General features: G+C 36.1%; 2 protein-coding genes across 2 annotated transcripts in view; one reads left to right on the top strand and one right to left on the bottom strand.

Moving 5' to 3' along the window:
* LOC112048983 (dnaJ homolog subfamily C member 10) overlaps nucleotides 1-19,056 on the bottom strand; it is a 59,037-nt gene that overhangs the window by 4,196 nt on the left and 35,785 nt on the right. The window contains exons 12-25 of the mRNA XM_024086698.2: nucleotides 16,556-16,724; nucleotides 14,795-15,008; nucleotides 13,986-14,098; nucleotides 13,577-13,672; nucleotides 11,936-12,136; nucleotides 10,835-11,023; nucleotides 9,744-9,864; nucleotides 7,192-7,392; nucleotides 6,223-6,329; nucleotides 5,738-5,903; nucleotides 4,794-4,936; nucleotides 2,186-2,310; nucleotides 1,086-1,214; nucleotides 531-618 (exon numbers count right to left, since the gene is read on the bottom strand). Of these exons, the coding sequence (XP_023942466.2) occupies nucleotides 531-618; nucleotides 1,086-1,214; nucleotides 2,186-2,310; nucleotides 4,794-4,936; nucleotides 5,738-5,903; nucleotides 6,223-6,329; nucleotides 7,192-7,392; nucleotides 9,744-9,864; nucleotides 10,835-11,023; nucleotides 11,936-12,136; nucleotides 13,577-13,672; nucleotides 13,986-14,098; nucleotides 14,795-15,008; nucleotides 16,556-16,724 (2,062 nt within the window). The remainder of the gene's footprint in view (nucleotides 1-530; nucleotides 619-1,085; nucleotides 1,215-2,185; nucleotides 2,311-4,793; nucleotides 4,937-5,737; nucleotides 5,904-6,222; nucleotides 6,330-7,191; nucleotides 7,393-9,743; nucleotides 9,865-10,834; nucleotides 11,024-11,935; nucleotides 12,137-13,576; nucleotides 13,673-13,985; nucleotides 14,099-14,794; nucleotides 15,009-16,555; nucleotides 16,725-19,056) is intronic.
* Nucleotides 8,000-9,334, top strand: LOC128198391 (uncharacterized). Its single transcript, XM_052883668.1, has one exon. The coding sequence runs from the start codon at nucleotides 8,366-8,368 to the stop codon at nucleotides 9,293-9,295; it is 930 nt and encodes a 309-aa protein (XP_052739628.1). The 5' UTR covers nucleotides 8,000-8,365; the 3' UTR covers nucleotides 9,296-9,334.

Here is a 19,056-nt window from a genome sequence, read left to right as displayed (position 1 = left end):
TCTACCGGTACCCAGTAATGTTTGATTTTTTTGACTGTGTAGCACTATCAGATGTTAATGATAACAACAGGGACTAAAGGCTTAATGTGCTTTAATTTTTAATGTAATACCACCGATAGGCTAGTTGACACTTTTTAAAAGGGTCTTATATTGTTTATCAGCGTTCTACTAGACGTTTATTCCTCTAGTGACATCGAATAATATTTTGACGTCACAAAATGGACTACAGCGTTTTGAAACTGATTGAATACATAATTTTTAAAAGAAGTTTTCTATGAAATCCTTAACTTTTATTAGTTGATATAGATATATTTCGGATCCTTATTCCATACTAGACGAAATTAATATTGTTTATATTAGTTAACTACCTAATTGTCCATCTTCAAGAGATTTGGACTGAATTCATAACCCCCTTTAGAATTCGAACTCCTGGCTTCATTATGCATAAACAAACAGTAGAAAACCCTACACAAAGAAGCAGGTCTCTTGTTAAATAATCATAATTCGGATAAATAGATAAAAGTACTCACAATAGCCAAGATAGAGAAGTCCGGATACCTTTCGAAGCAATGGTAACATCTTGGGGAATGGAAATAGACCAACCATGGTTTCTTGTCCCTGCATACAAAAAAAAAGTGTTGAAAAACCAAAATTTTCAATCCTGCCTCCGAAAATGACTCATATTCAGATTTTGTCTATTTACATCATCATAGGGTCATAGGAATTTACCGAATTTGATGGTTATGTCCAGTACACCTATTTGTAGAAAATGTACAGTCTAAGTAGATTTTGAGAAAATTTACCATGACAGACATACATTGTGTGACGACTCTGTGATATATCCTCATTTATACAGACGAATGAAACCTCTGAAAACTTGATTAAATTTTCATTGGGCTATTGTCATATCATACTCATTTATCATACTTTGAAAACCGCCATTTTCTCCAAATTGGATGAAAACAAAATTCTAAAATATTATTAAAACTAAATGTGAATTTGTTAACAAACTTGAGCTGATTTTGGATAGGATATTAAATAAAATTAAACCCCGAGGCTTTAGTCAAACAATAGTGAGACTATACCTGCTAGGATTCAACTCTTCAGCTATGACAGTCTTTGAAAAGGAATGCCAGTTCAGTTTCGTGACGTCATCCACCAGGTCCAGAGCCCACTCCATTATGTATGGGGCTTGCATTTGCTCTAGATTCATACTGAAAAAAAAAATATAGTTTGAACCCTTCCTGTGTATGTAAATAAAAATAGTTACATGGGGTATAATGCTTTACTTATATCTATTTTTAATTATTAATGGCTAATATCTATTTTTTCCGATTTCTAATTTTGTATGAGACTGTTCACATTACCTTCGATGTCATTTTTTATTTTGAGTCATCCTTTTCTATCCTTGGGTGAGACAAAGTTAATATTTATGCGGCAAGTAAGTACATATAAAAAAATTAAATATTTCAAATAACTGAAAACTTTATACGAAATTGTTATGGAGTGAACAAGTTGTTTTCTCGTAGCAACTATTTCCCTACGTCGCTGACACCCTATGATGTGTTACTGCGTATAGTTCAATTTAGAGCGATGCCCCATTAGGTTCCGTTGCGATTCGATGTCGCAGCGTCGAGATCCCATATATTTTAAATGATATCCACATTAAAGCGTTGTATCGTCGCAAACGATGTTTCAACGTACGACGGACAGTGCTCATTTTTAAATATTTTTTTTTTAAATATACTTAAACATCACTATCTAGCCCCAAAGTAAGCATACAAAGTAGCTTGTGTTATATACTGTTGTGGTACTAAGATAGTTGATATTATAATATTCATAAACATTTATATACTACATATAAATACTTATATAATTTATATAAGTATGTATGTATAGACACTGGAAAAAACCCATACTTTTCACACAAATATTTTCCAGTTGTGGGAATCGAACCCACGGACGTGGATGCAGAAAGCAGGGTCACTACCCACTGCGCCACGCGGCCGTCAACTCATTGACATTTGTTTTGTAAGCATTGTTGAGTCTGGCTGTGTGCATGCGTCGTCCCTTTGCACTGCGACGTCGTGCGTCATCGCAACACAGGTGTGGCATACAATATGTCGATCTGTTGCGACGTCATAACGCAACGCACTAATGAGGCATCTGTCTACAGTCAACTTACGTGTAAAACTGTTTGGAGCCGACCAGATACAGCCGCGCGGTGGGCCGGCGTATGTTGCTGCAGAACCCAGCGGCGCCCTTCGTACAGACCAACATACCGACGCGGAGCGAGTCCAGCGGGCGGAGCTGCAAGCGTAGAAACAACGTAAGCTATTGTATCTCTATAGTAAGGGAGCCCGAGATGCTAAATTTGCAGTTACTAAAGCGTCATGGGGACCGATTGCATTTGGTAGATTAAATGATTGGATTAATAAATGGATATATACTTTTTTCGATTTTAGCGGTGGAAAAAAAAACTACAGACTTTAAAAACAATTTTGTATTACTTTGGCTTAATGAAATCGGCAGAAAACATGAGCGATTATTCAGGAGATTATTTCACTCATAATAAGTAAAAAATTAACCGCGCTCGTGGTTCGATAACAGAAATATAAGGGTTTTATTTTGTAACTTTGGAACCCTCCCATTTCATTACGTTACGCTCAAATCGTCAGGTTTTTGAAATGCACACCTTTTAGCTATCAACTCACCTACGTTATCTTAATCTGACGTGTTGTTTCAGTATTTCCGAAGTTAGTTTTTTTTTTTGGTTGCCCTAAATGTACCCACCAATATTGTGGGCTCATACTTGGTGGAGGTACTCAACAACGTGCAAGGTATAGTCCCTTATGTTTATCTGCCGCGCTCGAGTAACTGCAAAAATCCCCTCTTCGGCTCCCCTACTACTAGATGTATTACATCTCAATGTATTTTTATGCCTCCTTGGTTCAGTGGACCTTGTCCTTGCCACAGAGGCAATGTGGCAATGGCAAGGACACAAGGTCCTGAGTCAATTGTTGAGTTTTCTTTCTTCCAAGATATTATATGTTGGCGCAGTGGGTAGTGACCCTGCTTTCTGCATCCACGGTCGTGGGTTCGATTCCCACAACTGGAAAATATTTGTGTGATGATCATGGGTGTTTTCCAGTGTCTGTGTATTTATACATTATATAAGTATTTTAGTTAAAAAAGCCGTGATAGCCCAGTGGATATGACCTCTGCCTCCGATTCCGGAGGGTGTGGGTTCGAATCCGGTCCAGGGCATGCACCTCCAACTTTTCAGTTGTGTGCATTGTAAGAAATTAAATATCACGTGTCTCAATCGGTGAAGGAAAACATCGTGAGGAAACCTGCATACCAGAGAATTATCTTAATTCTCTGCGTATGTGAAGTCTGCCAATCCGCATAGGGCCAGCGTGGTGGACTATTGGCCTAATCCCTCTCATTCTGAGAGGAGACTCGAGCTCAGCAGTGAGCCGAATATGGGTTGATGACGACGAAGTATTTTAGTATATAAATGTATATGAATATTATAATATCAACTATCTTAGTACCCATAACACAAGCTACTCTGTAAGCTTACTTTGGGGCTGAATAGTGATGTGTATTGTTTAAGTATATTTATTTATTTATTTTTATCCCTCCTTGGTTCAGTGGACCTTGTCCTTGCCACAGAGGCAATGTGGCAATAGCAAGGACAAAGTCTTGGGTCAATATTGAGTTTTTCTTTCTTCCAAGATATTTATTATCAGTAAAATACTTAGGCCGGAGTAATGAAGTTAGTTAGTTGTTACGGATTATTCAATTCAATTTAGTTTAATTTGCTTGTCGCAATGATAATTTTATACTATAGATTGGTTATGTCTCTATAATATCACTGCAAAAAGTGATCCAAATAATAGGCTACAACACTGAGCGCACACATGCACAATTCTGTCTGTAATTCTATTGAATATTTATGAATATATAGTTTTTACATTCATTCCATTAAATATTTTTTAATATACAGCGTCTGGCAGATAGGCTAAGAGCCAACTCACCCTCTTGGTGACGATCCTAAACTCCTGCTTCAGCTCGTCGCAGATTCGCCCGCAGGCGGCCGGCAGATAGGCTAAGAGCCAACTCACCCTCTTGGTGACGATCCTAAACTCCTGCTTCAGCTCGTCGCAGATTCGCCCGCAGGCGGCCGGCAGATAGGCTAAGAGCCACACGTGACAACTCACCCTCTTGGTGACGATCCTAAACTCCTGCTTCAGCTCGTCGCAGATTCGCCCGCAGGCGGCCGGCAGATAGGCTAAGAGCCACATGTGACAACTCACCCTCTTGGTGACGATCCTAAACTCCTGCTTCAGCTCGTCGCAGATTCGCCCGCAGGCGGCCGGCAGATAGGCTAAGAGCCACACGTGACAACTCACCCTCTTGGTGACGATCCTAAACTCCTGCTTCAGCTCGTCGCAGATTCGCCCGCAGGCAGCCGGCAGATAGGCTAAGAGCCACACGTGACAACTCACCCTCTTGGTGACGATCCTAAACTCCTGCTTCAGCTCGTCGCAGATTCGCCCGCAGGCGGCCGGCAGATAGGCTAAGAGCCAACTCACCCTCTTGGTGACGATCCTAAACTCCTGCTTCAGCTCGTCGCAGATTCGCCCGCAGGCGGCCGGCAGATAGGCTAAGAGCCACACGTGACAACTCACCCTCTTGGTGACGATCCTAAACTCCTGCTTCAGCTCGTCGCAGATTCGCCCGCAGGCGGCCGGCAGATAGGCTAAGAGCCACACGTGACAACTCACCCTCTTGGTGACGATCCTAAACTCCTGCTTCAGCTCGTCGCAGATTCGCCCGCAGGCGGCCGGCAGATAGGCTAAGAGCCACACATGTTCGCGGTTCGACACGTCCATTATTTCCAACGCCTGCTCTTCAGTTATCTCCAGATCTATAACGTAAAACATTCAAATTCGATTACCAAAGAGATTATAGTGAATTAAAATTAAAAGATAGACATAAGTATGCAATGGAAGCTCTATAAGAGATCTCAATTCCTTTTCGCCACATTTCACTGATGTACAGGGTGCTCAGGAGTATTTACCATAACTTCAATGCGTCCACTTATAGGAAACTAACTGCATAACTAATATGTTTTTAACTAAAAAAATAAAATCTTTTTATGTTTTCATACAAAGTAATTCAAATAATTCCGACTATCCATGTAACACACACCTTTGCATTTTAAAATTTTAAAGTTTGTCTACGTCATAATTTTATAGATGCTAGAAGATATTATTTACTCCGAAAATATTAATTTTAGAACACGTGCACTTTGAACATTTTTAATTAATTCTCGGTAAAGAATATAACCCCAGTTATGGGAAATACTCTCCAGCACCCTGTATAGGGTATTTGAAGACTTGAGCTCAGTTGTTTGTTAAGCAGCGTGAACACCGTCACTCTGCTAGTCGCGTTAGTGATTTTGTACAAACTTTAATTTAGCTTTATAATATTATAGTATAGATTCTATCTATATAATTTGGCCTGTAGCCAAGTGGCACGTCGATTCTCTTTCTACGATCGCAAACGCTTCGAAAACTAGAAAAATGTATGGGAATGACAGATCTTGATCACGTGACCTGTCGATAGCAAATGACATTCCCATACATTTTTCTAATTTTCGAAGCGTTTGCGATCGTAGAAATAGAATCGACGTACTACTTTTATACAGGCCCATAATATAACTCACCAGCACTTTCCCTAATGAGTTGCACAAACTCCAGCATCTGATCTTTTTTCGCCTGTCCGTTGTATGTATATCTTTGTGTTCCATTTTGTAACAAAACCATCGGCTGGTTGCGAGCCACCAGACGACAGTACTGATCCGTGTCGAGGGTACACGACATTATACCAAACTGGAAAACAAAAACACATTTTTAATTGTATATCATACACCTCCAATATCAACAATATACATAATAGAGTCTACTAGGTATGCAAAATCACTTGAAACTTTGTTACATTAGAACTTTTATATAATACAATATATTTTGTTTTATTTAAAAATACCAAATAGTTATGATTTGACATGCATTCAAAGTTCGCATAAATATCGACTCCCGCTAACGGTCGCGATATTGTACGTGACGTCATCGTACAACACTTGACCGACACGTTCAGGCACTAATGGACCTTATATATAATTTACTGTTTGACTAAGGTAGAGGTACTCACACTGATGCCAGAGTCCGCCAGATCTAAGCAAAGTCCAGTGAACGGTTCGAGCAAGTGGAGCCACTGGACGTCATACGGCGCAACTAGCAGCACCCATGCCGACATCTCTGAAACGTTGAATAGAAGTAGGCGTTAATTAGAGAAAGTTCATTATGAAAAGTGAATAATTAATTCATTTTGGTATTCTCCGCGAAATTAAGACGCTATTAATGTCGTCACATGTACCCGCCAAAAATAATCTAAAACATTATACAACGTAGCCTGTCAATGAAGATATGATAAGACAGGAGGTAGTGAAACAGGCTATTGATGTGTTAAGCGGGCTACAGACCTTCAGTTTAAACTTCGCAGTTTTAACTGAACAGTTCACTTAAAAACGTCATTGTATAGGCAAAACTGAAAACTCAGTGCAGTGCACTATAGGGTAGTTGATATATAGACAATATTAATTTCGTATATTACATGGAATATGGATCTGAAATATAAACTTTAAGGATTTCTTGTAAAACTTAACTTCAAAATCATGGATTTTGGCAGTCATCCATTTTGTGAGGTGTAACATCGTCCACAATGTTACTTGATGTACTAAACGTCCAACTAATTATTAACTAACATTTTTGCCAAGCGCTCCGTTTGGTAAAGGATTATTAACGTGACGTTATGAAACAGTTAAAATATAGACCATCATGGCGGCCAGGCGTTTTGGCTCGTATTGTCATAAACATATTTTCAGTAGAACACTAAAACTTTCAAGTAACCATGTCTCAATAAAATATGAACTATTTAAGACCATTTAAAAGAAAAGTGTCAACTAGCCTATTGAACTCACAATCTAATTGAAGTAGACGTCAAGTTAAGATTTAAGTAGACAAAAACTGTCTACTAAAATCTGAACTTGACGTCTACTTACATTTCAATTAGATTGTATTCAGTCAAAACTGAAGGTACGTAGCCTGCTTTAAACCGTACCTCCATTCAATATCTTCTGTAGATCCGAAGCGGACAGTGTATGCAAGGCGTTCGCTTTGGCGGCCTGCTTGAGCTTCTGCCTCGTGGGCGCGGTGAAGAAGCGCTGGTAAGCTCCGCCCATCTTGAGCACCGCCCACGTGGGCGCTTCGTCCACTTGCAGCGACGAACAGAGCGTCTCGTCCAGGTCACAGTCGACCTCACCTGTAACGAAATATACACATTATAGTGTTTTTCAGATAGGAAGGGTACGGCGACGTTACAACCCGCGGCACGTAACTTTAGCGCTGACCGTTTATGTGCAGAAGTCTAAAATACGGTATCGGAGGGGCGGGCGTGCGTAGCGTCCGTAGCGGTGATTGGCTCTCTAGTCGTATTCGGTCCCCGGCACTGATACGACGCTCCGCGAACTCCCAGTGTACAGTCGCGTTCTGAATTGTTTTGTTATTGCTATTAATTTTTATTGTTGGTTTTCGTTAAGTTTATTTGTTAAATATATATATTTTAGTTTGTTTGAGACTTTACAGTGAATATGTCTAGAAGAAATACTGTTTTGAGAAGACAGGCACGGAAAATGGTGCATGACGTGCATTGTTTTTTAAAAAGAGAATCTTCTGAATTAATATATTCTTTAAAACAGCTCAAAAGTGAGATTGGCGAAGCTACGAGTATTTTATCAAATCATTTGGACAGCTGCACTGGAAATTCTAACCAGATAAAACAAACTGTAGAAGTTATTAAGGCAGGAAATTTGAAAATAAATAATATAATCAGTGCTTTAGGGAAAATCCAAAAAAGGACACCAGAGTCTACAAACACGTCAATTGCAACAGTAAGGAACATCTTCACTCAAGCCAATAGTTCTGATTTGATCACAGTGTTTAGAACGCCTGGCAAAAAACGTTCCAAAGCAAAACCGATCACAAATATCGATAACTTCGACCAAGGTGTAATAAAGAGGTGCATTCATAACTTTCACCAGACAAATAACGAACTTCCCACCGTCGGAAAGCTGAAAAGGCAGCTAGAAGAAGACATAAATTTCAAAGGCTCAGAAAGGAGTCTTCGACGAATAATTAAGACACTGGGGTTTCGGTGGAAAAACACTGAAAACAATCGGAAAGTGCTAATTGAGACTTCAAATATACGTCTGCTACGTATTGAATATTTACGTAAAATGAATCAATATCGCCAAGAAAGAAGGTCTATTGTTTTTACAGATGAATCTTACGTAGATTCATCACACTCTTCTTCAAAAGCCTGGACCGATGGTACTACTAAGGGTCTCAAAAAACCAATTTCAAAAGGGCAGCGAGTTGTCATTGTACATGCAGGGGCTGAAACTGGGTTTATACCCCATGCGTTACTTACTTTTAAAGCTGGCACCAAATCAGGCGATTACAAAGATAATATGAATTACGAGAACTATGAAAAATGGCTCAGAACTCAGTTAATGCCTAACCTACCCCCAAATTCCGTCGTGGTAGTCGATAATGCGGCCTATCACAATAAACAGTGGGATCTTGCACCAACCTCTAATTCCAAAAAAGCAGATATGCAAGCTTGGCTGACTGAAAAAGGTATACAGTACGAGGGAACACTCCTTAAACCTCAGTTATACAATTTGATCAAGGCAAATAAGGAGCGATTTAAAACAGTTTCGATTGACCGAATCCTAGCTGAACAAGGCCATCAAGTGCTGAGATTACCACCATACCACCCAGATCTAAATCCTATCGAAATGGCATGGTCCGATATAAAACAATATGTAGGTAGCAAAAATGTGAAATGGAGTATTTCTAAATGTATAGAGCTAATAGAAGAAAAAGTATTACTAATGGGTGAATGGGATTGGCAAAAGCTATGCAAAAAGGTTAAGGATATAGAAGAGCAATATGCAAAAAGTGACCATGTCGTGGATTTAATAACAGAAGAATTCGTTATTCGCGTTGATGGGGATAGTTCAGAGGAAAGCCTTGGTGAGTCTGATAACGATGACACTGTTAGTACCGAGGACCGAAGTAGCCCGGAGTCCGGGCCCTCAACAAGTAAAAAGTCTTGTCGAGTTACCATTGAAGGCGTGTTACCATTGTCTGATTCAGACTAGACTAGAACTTACATATCTAGACTTACATTTATCTGAATTAAAAAAACGTAATAATTGTATTGTGTGCGCGACAGTACCGATGCGCAGCTATCCCCACCGTGTTTCGCTCAGCGCTAAAGTTACGTGCCGCGGGTTATACTAGTGATGTAGTAAAAAAATTTATGATTGAAAAATCGATTTAATCGATCTTAACGAGATCATTAATACTGAAGTAAAATTAATTATTATTTTTGATGACAGTCAATTCAAAATAATACATAGTTAGGTTTTTATCTATTTATTTATTAATCAGACAAAATATCCTGATCTTCTTCCGACGACGATTAAATCGAGAAATAAGTTTGTAATTTTTCCAGGATAATAAAAATAAAAAAACAAGTCTCCAAATGTATGCATAGCACATGAAGTATACAAATGATTTACACACAAAATGTGATATTTTACTTACCGAAATTCAGGTCGTTTAAAGTCGACACCAATTGATGAAGCAAAAGCTTGTCTACGCCTTTTTTCGAAAAGAAAAGAACCCACGGTTTGTCGACACCCTTTCGCAGATCATCTCTTATTGTCTGTAAAAAGCAAAGGTAATTTATCATTAATTGTAATTTTATCATCATCATCATCATCATCATCATCATCATCATCATCATAAGAGTTATTGACAAAAGTACAGAAGAATCTATAATTTTTGTATATAACAAATAAACTGTTTTGAGTTTATTTGTTACATACTGGACCGATTAGAAAAATTCTTTCACCAATAGAAAGCTCATTATCAGGGAGTAAGATAGACTGTAGTTTATCACCATATTTCCATAGAAATGAAACCGTTTGCTTTTATTTATATAGAGACTAGATGACCAGGCAAACATTGTTTTACCTTATCAGTATTTAATGGTAAAAGGATGAGAATTTAGTATTTTTTCTTCTACCCTAACCTATTTTATTAAAATTGGTTAAGTACTTTAGGAATCCATCGCCGACAAATAACGTGACACGTAATTGATATACAGTGTATTATCTACTGACACTAAAGGGACTGTACATTTTATGGCGTTATAGAGAGTTATCGTTAAATGGAAAGAAGAAAAATGTATGAGTAAAGCTTTTTCATCACTAGGTACGCAGTGATTTTCTTTTATTAGCCATGTTACCTATTTGAAAGTTTGTGAACAACTAAGAATATGATAATGTATTAAGTATTAAGTCCATGTGCAATCCCAATTCATAAACAAAATAACGAATTTCTTACAAAGTTTTATTTGCATGATGCCGACAGTCGAGTTTATTACGAGCTAGGATAACAAAGCGACAAGAGAACTTACACAGCTGCGGAGTTTTCACTAATTTTGGAAACTTAAAAGGTACTTTTTATTACTTAATTGTTGATATTTAGAGTGGATGTAACGCTATATACAGTGTATCAATGTATGGAAGGCAAGCTAAACCAATCATGTGATGTCGACGCTATAGCGAGTTAGTCGTTAAATCGAGTTTACACTATATATCAAGAATAGTTCATGTATTTGTACTGAATACCTTTAAGTTTTCCAAGCTGATTCTCGGTACATTGGGCAACAAGTCAACGATGTCTTTCAATATATTCGTCACGTCGATGCTCTGGAGATCCTCCTGTATATCTCTATGTTTCAGCACTATTGTGGATTCTGGATTATCTGTGAGCTGATCTCGAACATTCTTCGCCTTTACCACTGTCGCTAAATAGTTCTGGAAATAATTTTATAATCATAATCATTATTAACCTTTTTTAATGCCTTATCTTATGTATTAAGCGTCTAAGAAGTCTGTTTTTCACCAATAGCTTTCTAGCGATTGGTTGCTTCCAAAGCGAAGCTTGAATGGGCCCGCAAGTTTTTTATAACATTTGGCGGGCTTCTGACAGTAATTATTTAATACAAAAAAGCTATCGTATTTAAGTAAAGACAGTTGAGCATTTTTATGGACTAAGAAATTTTCTCAGTAAAAATTATCAGCCCAGAGTAGGGAAGATGGGGTTTCTATTTTTTAACATCCTTCACCCTAAGCCCACCAATATACATTTTTGTTTTCTACCTCCATATCCTCTCTCTTATAAGGAGGGAGGCCTGGCCCTGTAGGGGGTCGTTAGGCAAGACGAAAGACAATAGCGGCTGAAACGAAAATATTACTATCTCTTTCATTGGGACGAAAAAGAGAGCGATATTTTATCTCTGCTGCTATTGGTCGACAATGCCTTTTTCTCTTTGCGAGATATATCATTGATGCATGCTATTACCGTGTTTTATCTGAACTGAAGTTATTAGTCCAATACAAGAAACTCCTTAACAATATTAAAAATTAACTCAAGCTAATTAACACTCTACGGAAAAAAAAATTATGAAAAAATTTAAACATCCTGTTTAATTCTGTTTCATAATTATAAAGTCATGGAACTTTGACCTAGTTTAGGCTAAAGCATCGCGGCGAATAGTTAGGTCTTTGAAAATACAGGATGTTGTAAATAATCGATTTTTGAAAGTTTGTTACAATCGTAGCTCCTTGAATTATACTTTGTTTTTTTTTTTATAATGGATAATATACATTGGGTACATTATGTGGGATTTTATGGAAGACAAAGGTAACTTCACAGAGTATACTCACAAGATGGTAAGCTATCCGTGTTATAGTGTTCTCATCTAAACTTTCTTCATCTATAATATAAACGACAGGTTTCTCCGTGTTCCTCAAAACTTGGGTCACTCTTGGTATGTGGACTCTGCCTCTAATGAATTTCATCACAAAGTCTTCCAAAGCCTCGAATGTGTGTGCACCACTGTAGTAAATGTAGTTGCCATTTCTACCCTGAAATAAAGAGAAATCTTACTATTTTATATGTATGAAAAAGAAAAGAAAAATAAAGGAAAAAACATTTTATGACGTTATAAGAGTTTGTCGCTAAATGCAAAGAAGAAAAATGTATTCAGAATAAAACTTTTTTGTCAATACTTTGTTACCATGTTTACAGTTTGAAACTTTGTGAGCAACTAAGAGTATGATAACTAACGTATTATGTCCATGACTTCTTCTTCATTATGGTCAAAAGCCTACTAGTGCAATCCCAATTTGTAAACAAAAGAATGAATCATATTAGAAAGTTATTTTTGGATGATGCCGAAAATCGAGTTTATTAGAAGCTTTTTTTTTAATTTCGTATAGTACATGGAATAAGGAAATTAATAGATATCGATTAATAAAAGTTAAGAATTTCTTATAAAACTTAATTTAAATATCACGTATTTTTTCAAATTTTCCAAACGTCAAAAACGCTGTCGCCAATTTTGTGACGTCACTAACATGAACACACTTTATGTACTAAACTTCTAGTGACGTCATGAAGCAGATAAAATATAGCCGACTGCGACTGATTTTAGCTCGTATTGTCAAAAATTTAAATTCTCATGTAATCACGTCTTGAAAATATTTGATATTTTTATTTTCAATAATGAACAATTTAAGACCATAAAAGTGTCAACTAGCCTATTGAATTTTGTCATTATTTAGAGTAGGTGTAATGATATAAAGAGTGTATCATTGTATAGAAGGCAAGCTAAATAATCAAAGTCATGTTATGTCGACGCTTTAGCGAGTTTGTCGTTAAATCGAGTGACGTTGCATGAAGTTTACACTGTATTTATAAACATTATCTATTTGTTCATGTATGTTGTAAATGTACGTGAATTAAAAAAAAATACATACCCACTTTTCTACCTATTTTTCACGCCAGGTTAAGATGGAAAATTCCTTCTCCAATACAGGAGTGTAATGAATACTGAGGGTTGTATATTTTGTATCTATAAAGTACGTTTTTTTTTATTCTTTACAAGTTAGCCCTTGACCACAATCTCACCTGATGGTAAGTGATGATGCAGTCTAAGATGGAAGCGGGCTAACTTGTTAGGAAGAGGATGAAAATCCACACCCCTTTTGGTTTCTACACGGCATCGTAGCCAGACCTGGACAAATTAAGAAAATCTCAATCTGCCCAGCCGGGGATCGAACCCAGGACCTCCGTTTTGTAAATCCACCGCGCATACCACTGCGCCACGGTGGCCGTCAAAAACGTCATTGAATCCTATTGGCTTAATCCTGTATAGGTTGTATATTGGATATGGATAAATAATAAATAATCTGTGGTATAGTTTCAGCTAAAAATATTCATACATTTTTGACTGACAAACACCCATACTTTCACAGATGGCTCAATAGGAATCTGATGGTTTATAATATTAGTAGGATACTTACATTTGGATAGAATAATAAAGTTGGATAGCTACCAATCCTCATATTATTGTAGCAAAATGAATTGTAATATTTGCAGTTGACCGCACCAACTTTGACCTGAAAAATAAAATACATTTTGATTTTCTTCCTGCTTTGGTATACAATTTATGGAAATTCAACTTTATTTATAGTTTAAAAAATTTGGATTAAAAAATATTGCGAACTTCTTTAATGTAGGCACTCTATGAATTTCTGTTTTGACTAAAAAAAGTGTTTTGTCATGGCATGGTAGACATGCAATAGTTACTTTTATGTGTCAGAAGTTTATTAAAAATTTTCAATTTATTAATTATTATTGTTGTGTTGTATAGAACTTAGAAGTTGTTTCAAGAAACAAATAAAATAAGGCACCAACAATATATCCACTTACAATTCCATCGTATGTTTCAGCAAATTTTTTCCAGTCATCCGCCAAACTCTGGCAAGGTGGACAAAATGGAGAATAGAAGTTTACAAAGTATAATCCTTCGCTCAAAAATGAATCTGAAATAATTTTGTATATATGTATATTAAAGGGTTAATCTAGGAGGTCCTATAAAAATACTTTAGAGATTCGTAGATGGCGCCACTTGCACATCTAAATATATAAAACTCAAAGGCGACTGACTGACATAGTTATCTATCAACGCACAGCTCAAACCAGTGGATGGATCGGACTGAAATTTGGCATGTAGGTAGAAGTTATGATGTAAGCATCCAATAAGAAAGAATTAAGATCAATTCTACCCCCAAGGGGATAAAATAGAGGTTGAAAGTTTGTATGGAAAGTCCTTTATTATTAGAGTTACAGTTTTAAAGTTTCTTCATAAATCATAAAAAACTCCAAGCAGACACCCAGTACTTGTGACCAAAGTGAAGGGTTAGATTTTTTATACATGTCAATCCACAACTTTGTTATTCTCTCCAATCCTAAAGCAGCTTTGAATACCCCTTCTATACTGCATTTCTAGAAAGCCTCACTTGAATTGGGTAATAGGGTAGTTGACTCATATCAAATTTAATATAAACAATATCAATTTTGCATAGTACAATAATAATAATTTATTAATAAAAGTTAAATATGATTTTCTTTTTCAATATAGTAGAATGATAATAAACTATTTAAATAAAATGATAATGAACCATAAAAAAAAGTGTAAACTAGCCTATTAGACAGGATATAGAAAGGTATATACTTACAAAAACTACCACCGGACAAAGTCTCAACAAACGGATCACCATGATAGAGCCCATTATAGTACAAGTTGTTGTACTCTGTTTGTGATTGGTAGTCATATTTCCTAGTGTAGGATTGTTGTGAGCCGTATAGATCATATTTGTGCCGCTTTTCTGGATCTTTGAGAATATCATACGCTTCATTGATTTCTATAAACCTCTTCTGTTCTTCTGAATTCTAAAAAATATAGTATTTAAAATTTGAAACTTTGTCAGTATTATTTTAATTTGAAGTACACCATTAAGTTAAGGATTTTACTTATCACCGAAGTCTATTTTTTTTATATAATGTATCCAAAGCAATCTTAATGTTAAGACAGTCAGACAGGAAATACAGATATTAAATATAAGAAGCGACTATTGATGACTCAACGTCAATGACTTGGCAAACAATCTGAAAGGAAACTGTAGCTTACTACTGTTTTGCAGACTGAAACACAAATAGGAGTCTTCATTTACATTTTATTGTTATTTTTTTTTTTTATTAAAAAAATAATATTAACTTTTGTAGCTTTTCTCCTTTCTCTTATAGTGTTACTAATTGTCATATTTCTTACAAAAGTGTAACTGCAATACCAAAAAATTTTAATATATTTTCAACGTGCTTTAAAGAATTCTACTAAAACATACTGAAACCTTGTTGATAAGAAACTACAATCTATTTAACAAACTGTCCTACATCCTACATAATACACAAATATTTCCTAGTAAGTATACTAGAGTAGGTCAGGTCTATCACCCACACAAACACCCACTATATTGCATCACATTGAATGTGTTAAAACTTGTAACTCTGCCAATTTACTTCAATTAGTAGGTATAGTTTCAATTCATGCTTTTTCTCTTAAGTTTCAGAGTAAAGTCGGCCAGCTCATGTTTATGCTGGAAAGGCTGAGAAGAAAAGACTTCTATGATGATGTATTGTTGTTTGCTCCAATGTTACCTTGTACATTTTCTACATCACTGTTTTAGTTGGAAACTCTGCACCAGGTTCAGTGGACCAAAAGTAGGTATTTTAGACCATATTTTTTTTATTTACAAGTTAGCCCTTCACTACAATCTCACATGATGGTAAGTGACAATGCAATCTAAGATGGAAGCAGGCTAACTTGGTAGGAGGAGGATGAAAATCCACAAACCTTTTGGTTTCTACATGACATCATACTGGAATGCTAAATTGTTTGATGATATAAACTTTTATTAAATCACTGATAAAATGCTTACCATTAGGCATGATTGCAGTCAAGTGCTATCTTGTGCAACAATAAACAATCCTGTACCCTCACATGACATGGGTAACTAAATTTAAAAGGAAAATTTTGGCTGGTGGGATACTTCAACCGTGGCTAGTAACCACCCTACAAACAAAGACGTACCACCAAGCGATTTAGCGTTCCGCTATTATGTTGTGTAGAAACCGAAAAGGGGTGTGGATTTTCATCGTCCTCCTTGCAAGTTAGCCCGCTTCCATCTTAGACTGCATCATCACTTACCATCAGGTGAGATTGTAGTCAAGGGCTAACTTGTAAAGAATAATGAAAAAAAATGCAAAGTGAAGATGAATTTTTCATTGTCTATCCCATGGTATGAGGTATCATTATTAGTATTTTTGTGCATTACATAAGCCAGTAAAGTGCAAATTTAATCTACGGAACCCTACACTGCGCGTGGGCTGAGACGCACTTGGCTCATATTTATTTAACAGAACACTAAGTTTAAACTTACTGGATTTTTATCAGGATGTAGTTTTACAGCCAATTTCTTGTATGCCTGACGTATTTCTTGGGTGGAGGCACTTTTGGATACACCCAATAGTTGATAATACGTCGTACTGCTCGGATTTACCGATGTGTGTAATATTGTGTGTAACAAAGCAAATATTAGCAGTTTCATCCTGAAAAGTCAATGTTCATGTTATAAATACAAAGACCAAAGATCATCGTTTGAATATTTATATTAATTGAAAGCTGAAAACGGTAAAACACTTACATTCCCAATTCCGACAAAACAGTGTGAACTGTGAACAAGTTTTACGTACACTTGTTTGATAATTTATATTTAAATATGTTGATTTATTTACGACTTTACGGCTGAGTAATTGCAAAACTCATTTAATTACGTTGGAAGATAACAAGTTTTAACTTTGAATTACAGTAATAAAAACTGAATGTTGAATTGTTAATATAATTTAAATTTTAAAACTTTGTATGCATTTTGCCGACGGAAATGCGGTTTATTTATGACATGCGCTGTCAAAATTTGACACTGTCAGTGACAATAGCACAGACTAAATACAGCATAGATTATATGGAATGATTTAAATAATTAAATATACGTTGAGAATGTATAATATGAGTATAGTACGATAAATTATAAAATTATTTCACCTAGCAGCATCATTTATCATTTTAAACTGTAGAAATGTAGATGTGGTACAGTCGCATACGATGGTCCGGTCATAATTAGGTACCTACGTCGGAAAGAGATGCGTCATGCCTCAACATGGTGCCCTAACGCAGTCCTTAATACTAAATCCCGAGGCCGTTAAAGGCTAGTTAGTTCGGACTACTTTAGTATTTTAGTCGAGTACGAACCATTTTGTGGGCGGTAAATCCAAAAAGTTGTTCGTACTCGAATAAAATACTAATGTAGTCCGAACTAACCTAATGCCCAGTTCGGACTATAAAGGAAACAGATTTTTTCATTTTGTACAACTTGAACCTTGAACGTTCAACGTACCTCTGCCCACCCTAGTTGAAAACATGTGCCAAGCAGTGTTGCCAGTTGGGTCTTGTGAGAAGTTACCCGAAATATTAAAAAAGTAACCTTTTTGTGTAAAAGGTAACCTTCTACTAACTACTCTTGCTTTTTGCGTTCTACAGCATGGCTAAACCACCATTTCAGCCTCTGGGGGCTAAAGTAATTTAGTTTTTTTTTTTAATATCTGTCTGTTACGAATATTAGCCAAGTACCTACCTACTAAACTACCTACTATAAACCGAAGGAGATTTTACTCGTAAATAGAATCATCTTAAATAAGGCCCTGATTGTTTGCCTTTTCCTCATGGGATAAGAAAAATACAATGAAAGACCAAGAATTTAAAAAACAGTTGACGTTGATTTCTTAAATTCATACTTGATTTTTTTAAGAAATTCATATGCGACTGCAACTTACTTATTTCGCAACGTCAATTATAACGTCTTAATTTTTATTTGTAAAGATTGACACAGAAACATTGATGAGTTCTTGAGCATTTGTCCGCATTTCTTGAGTTACCCTTCATTTGGGGCCCACAACCAATTTTGATACAGGGCCTCACCAAGGCACGCTACGCCACTGGTATTGTTGTTTGCAATTTTTCACCAATGTTAACCCAATGTTTTAGTCGTAAACTTGGCACCAGGTTCGATGGGCCAAAAGTAGGTAGGAACCATTTTTTTTAATTTTTTTTAAGGTAGCCCTTGTCTACACTCTCACCCGATGGTAAGTGACGATGCAATATACCTAAGATGATTTTCAATTTCACATAGGGAAATACAAAAACACAGGTTTAATGTTATTATGGTCATTTATTTTCATTTCATAGGATGGTTAGATGTTTTTTAACAAGTAGGTATTCCTACTTAGGAATTCGTGTAGGTACTATGTCTTTTTTGCAATTTGGAATTAAAAAATAGGTGTTTGTATAAGTATATCTAAGTTTATGTAGTAGGCTTGTTGGTACATATTATGTTTTCTGAGTAGTAGGTACGTAAATATCTACTACTTACGTATTACTTATTACTTATTATTATATAATACGTACCTACCTAGTACCTACTACTAGTACCTACTACTTATTCACATGTCATCAATATACTTAATTCGTACCTATGTCTCATTCTATAGCCAAAACCATTCTTCCTACAACCTACGTTTATTTACTCTTTTGAATTAGAAGATAATATATTTACTTGTTAAAAACGCTTGGCTTAATAGAGTTTTACGTAGGTACCTAATTATAAATACGATCATAATGTTATCACAGAGTTTTAATAACTACAAAATGATCAGTTAAAAACCAGGCGCAGCTGAAAATACAGCCAAGTTCGAGTCATACTCGCCAATACCTACCCGTAATACCTAAACATTGTAATTTTAAATAAGTATAATTTCTCTAGATTAAAAACAACTTAGCTAATAGATTTTTTGAGAATTTTTTACTAACAATTCCAACCGTTAATCA

Source organism: Bicyclus anynana, chromosome 9 (genome assembly GCF_947172395.1).
Source record: "Bicyclus anynana chromosome 9, ilBicAnyn1.1, whole genome shotgun sequence".
Taxonomy (NCBI): Eukaryota; Metazoa; Arthropoda; class Insecta; order Lepidoptera; family Nymphalidae; genus Bicyclus; species Bicyclus anynana.
Note: the sequence above shows the minus strand (reverse complement) of the source record. Positions and strands in the feature narration are given on the sequence as shown.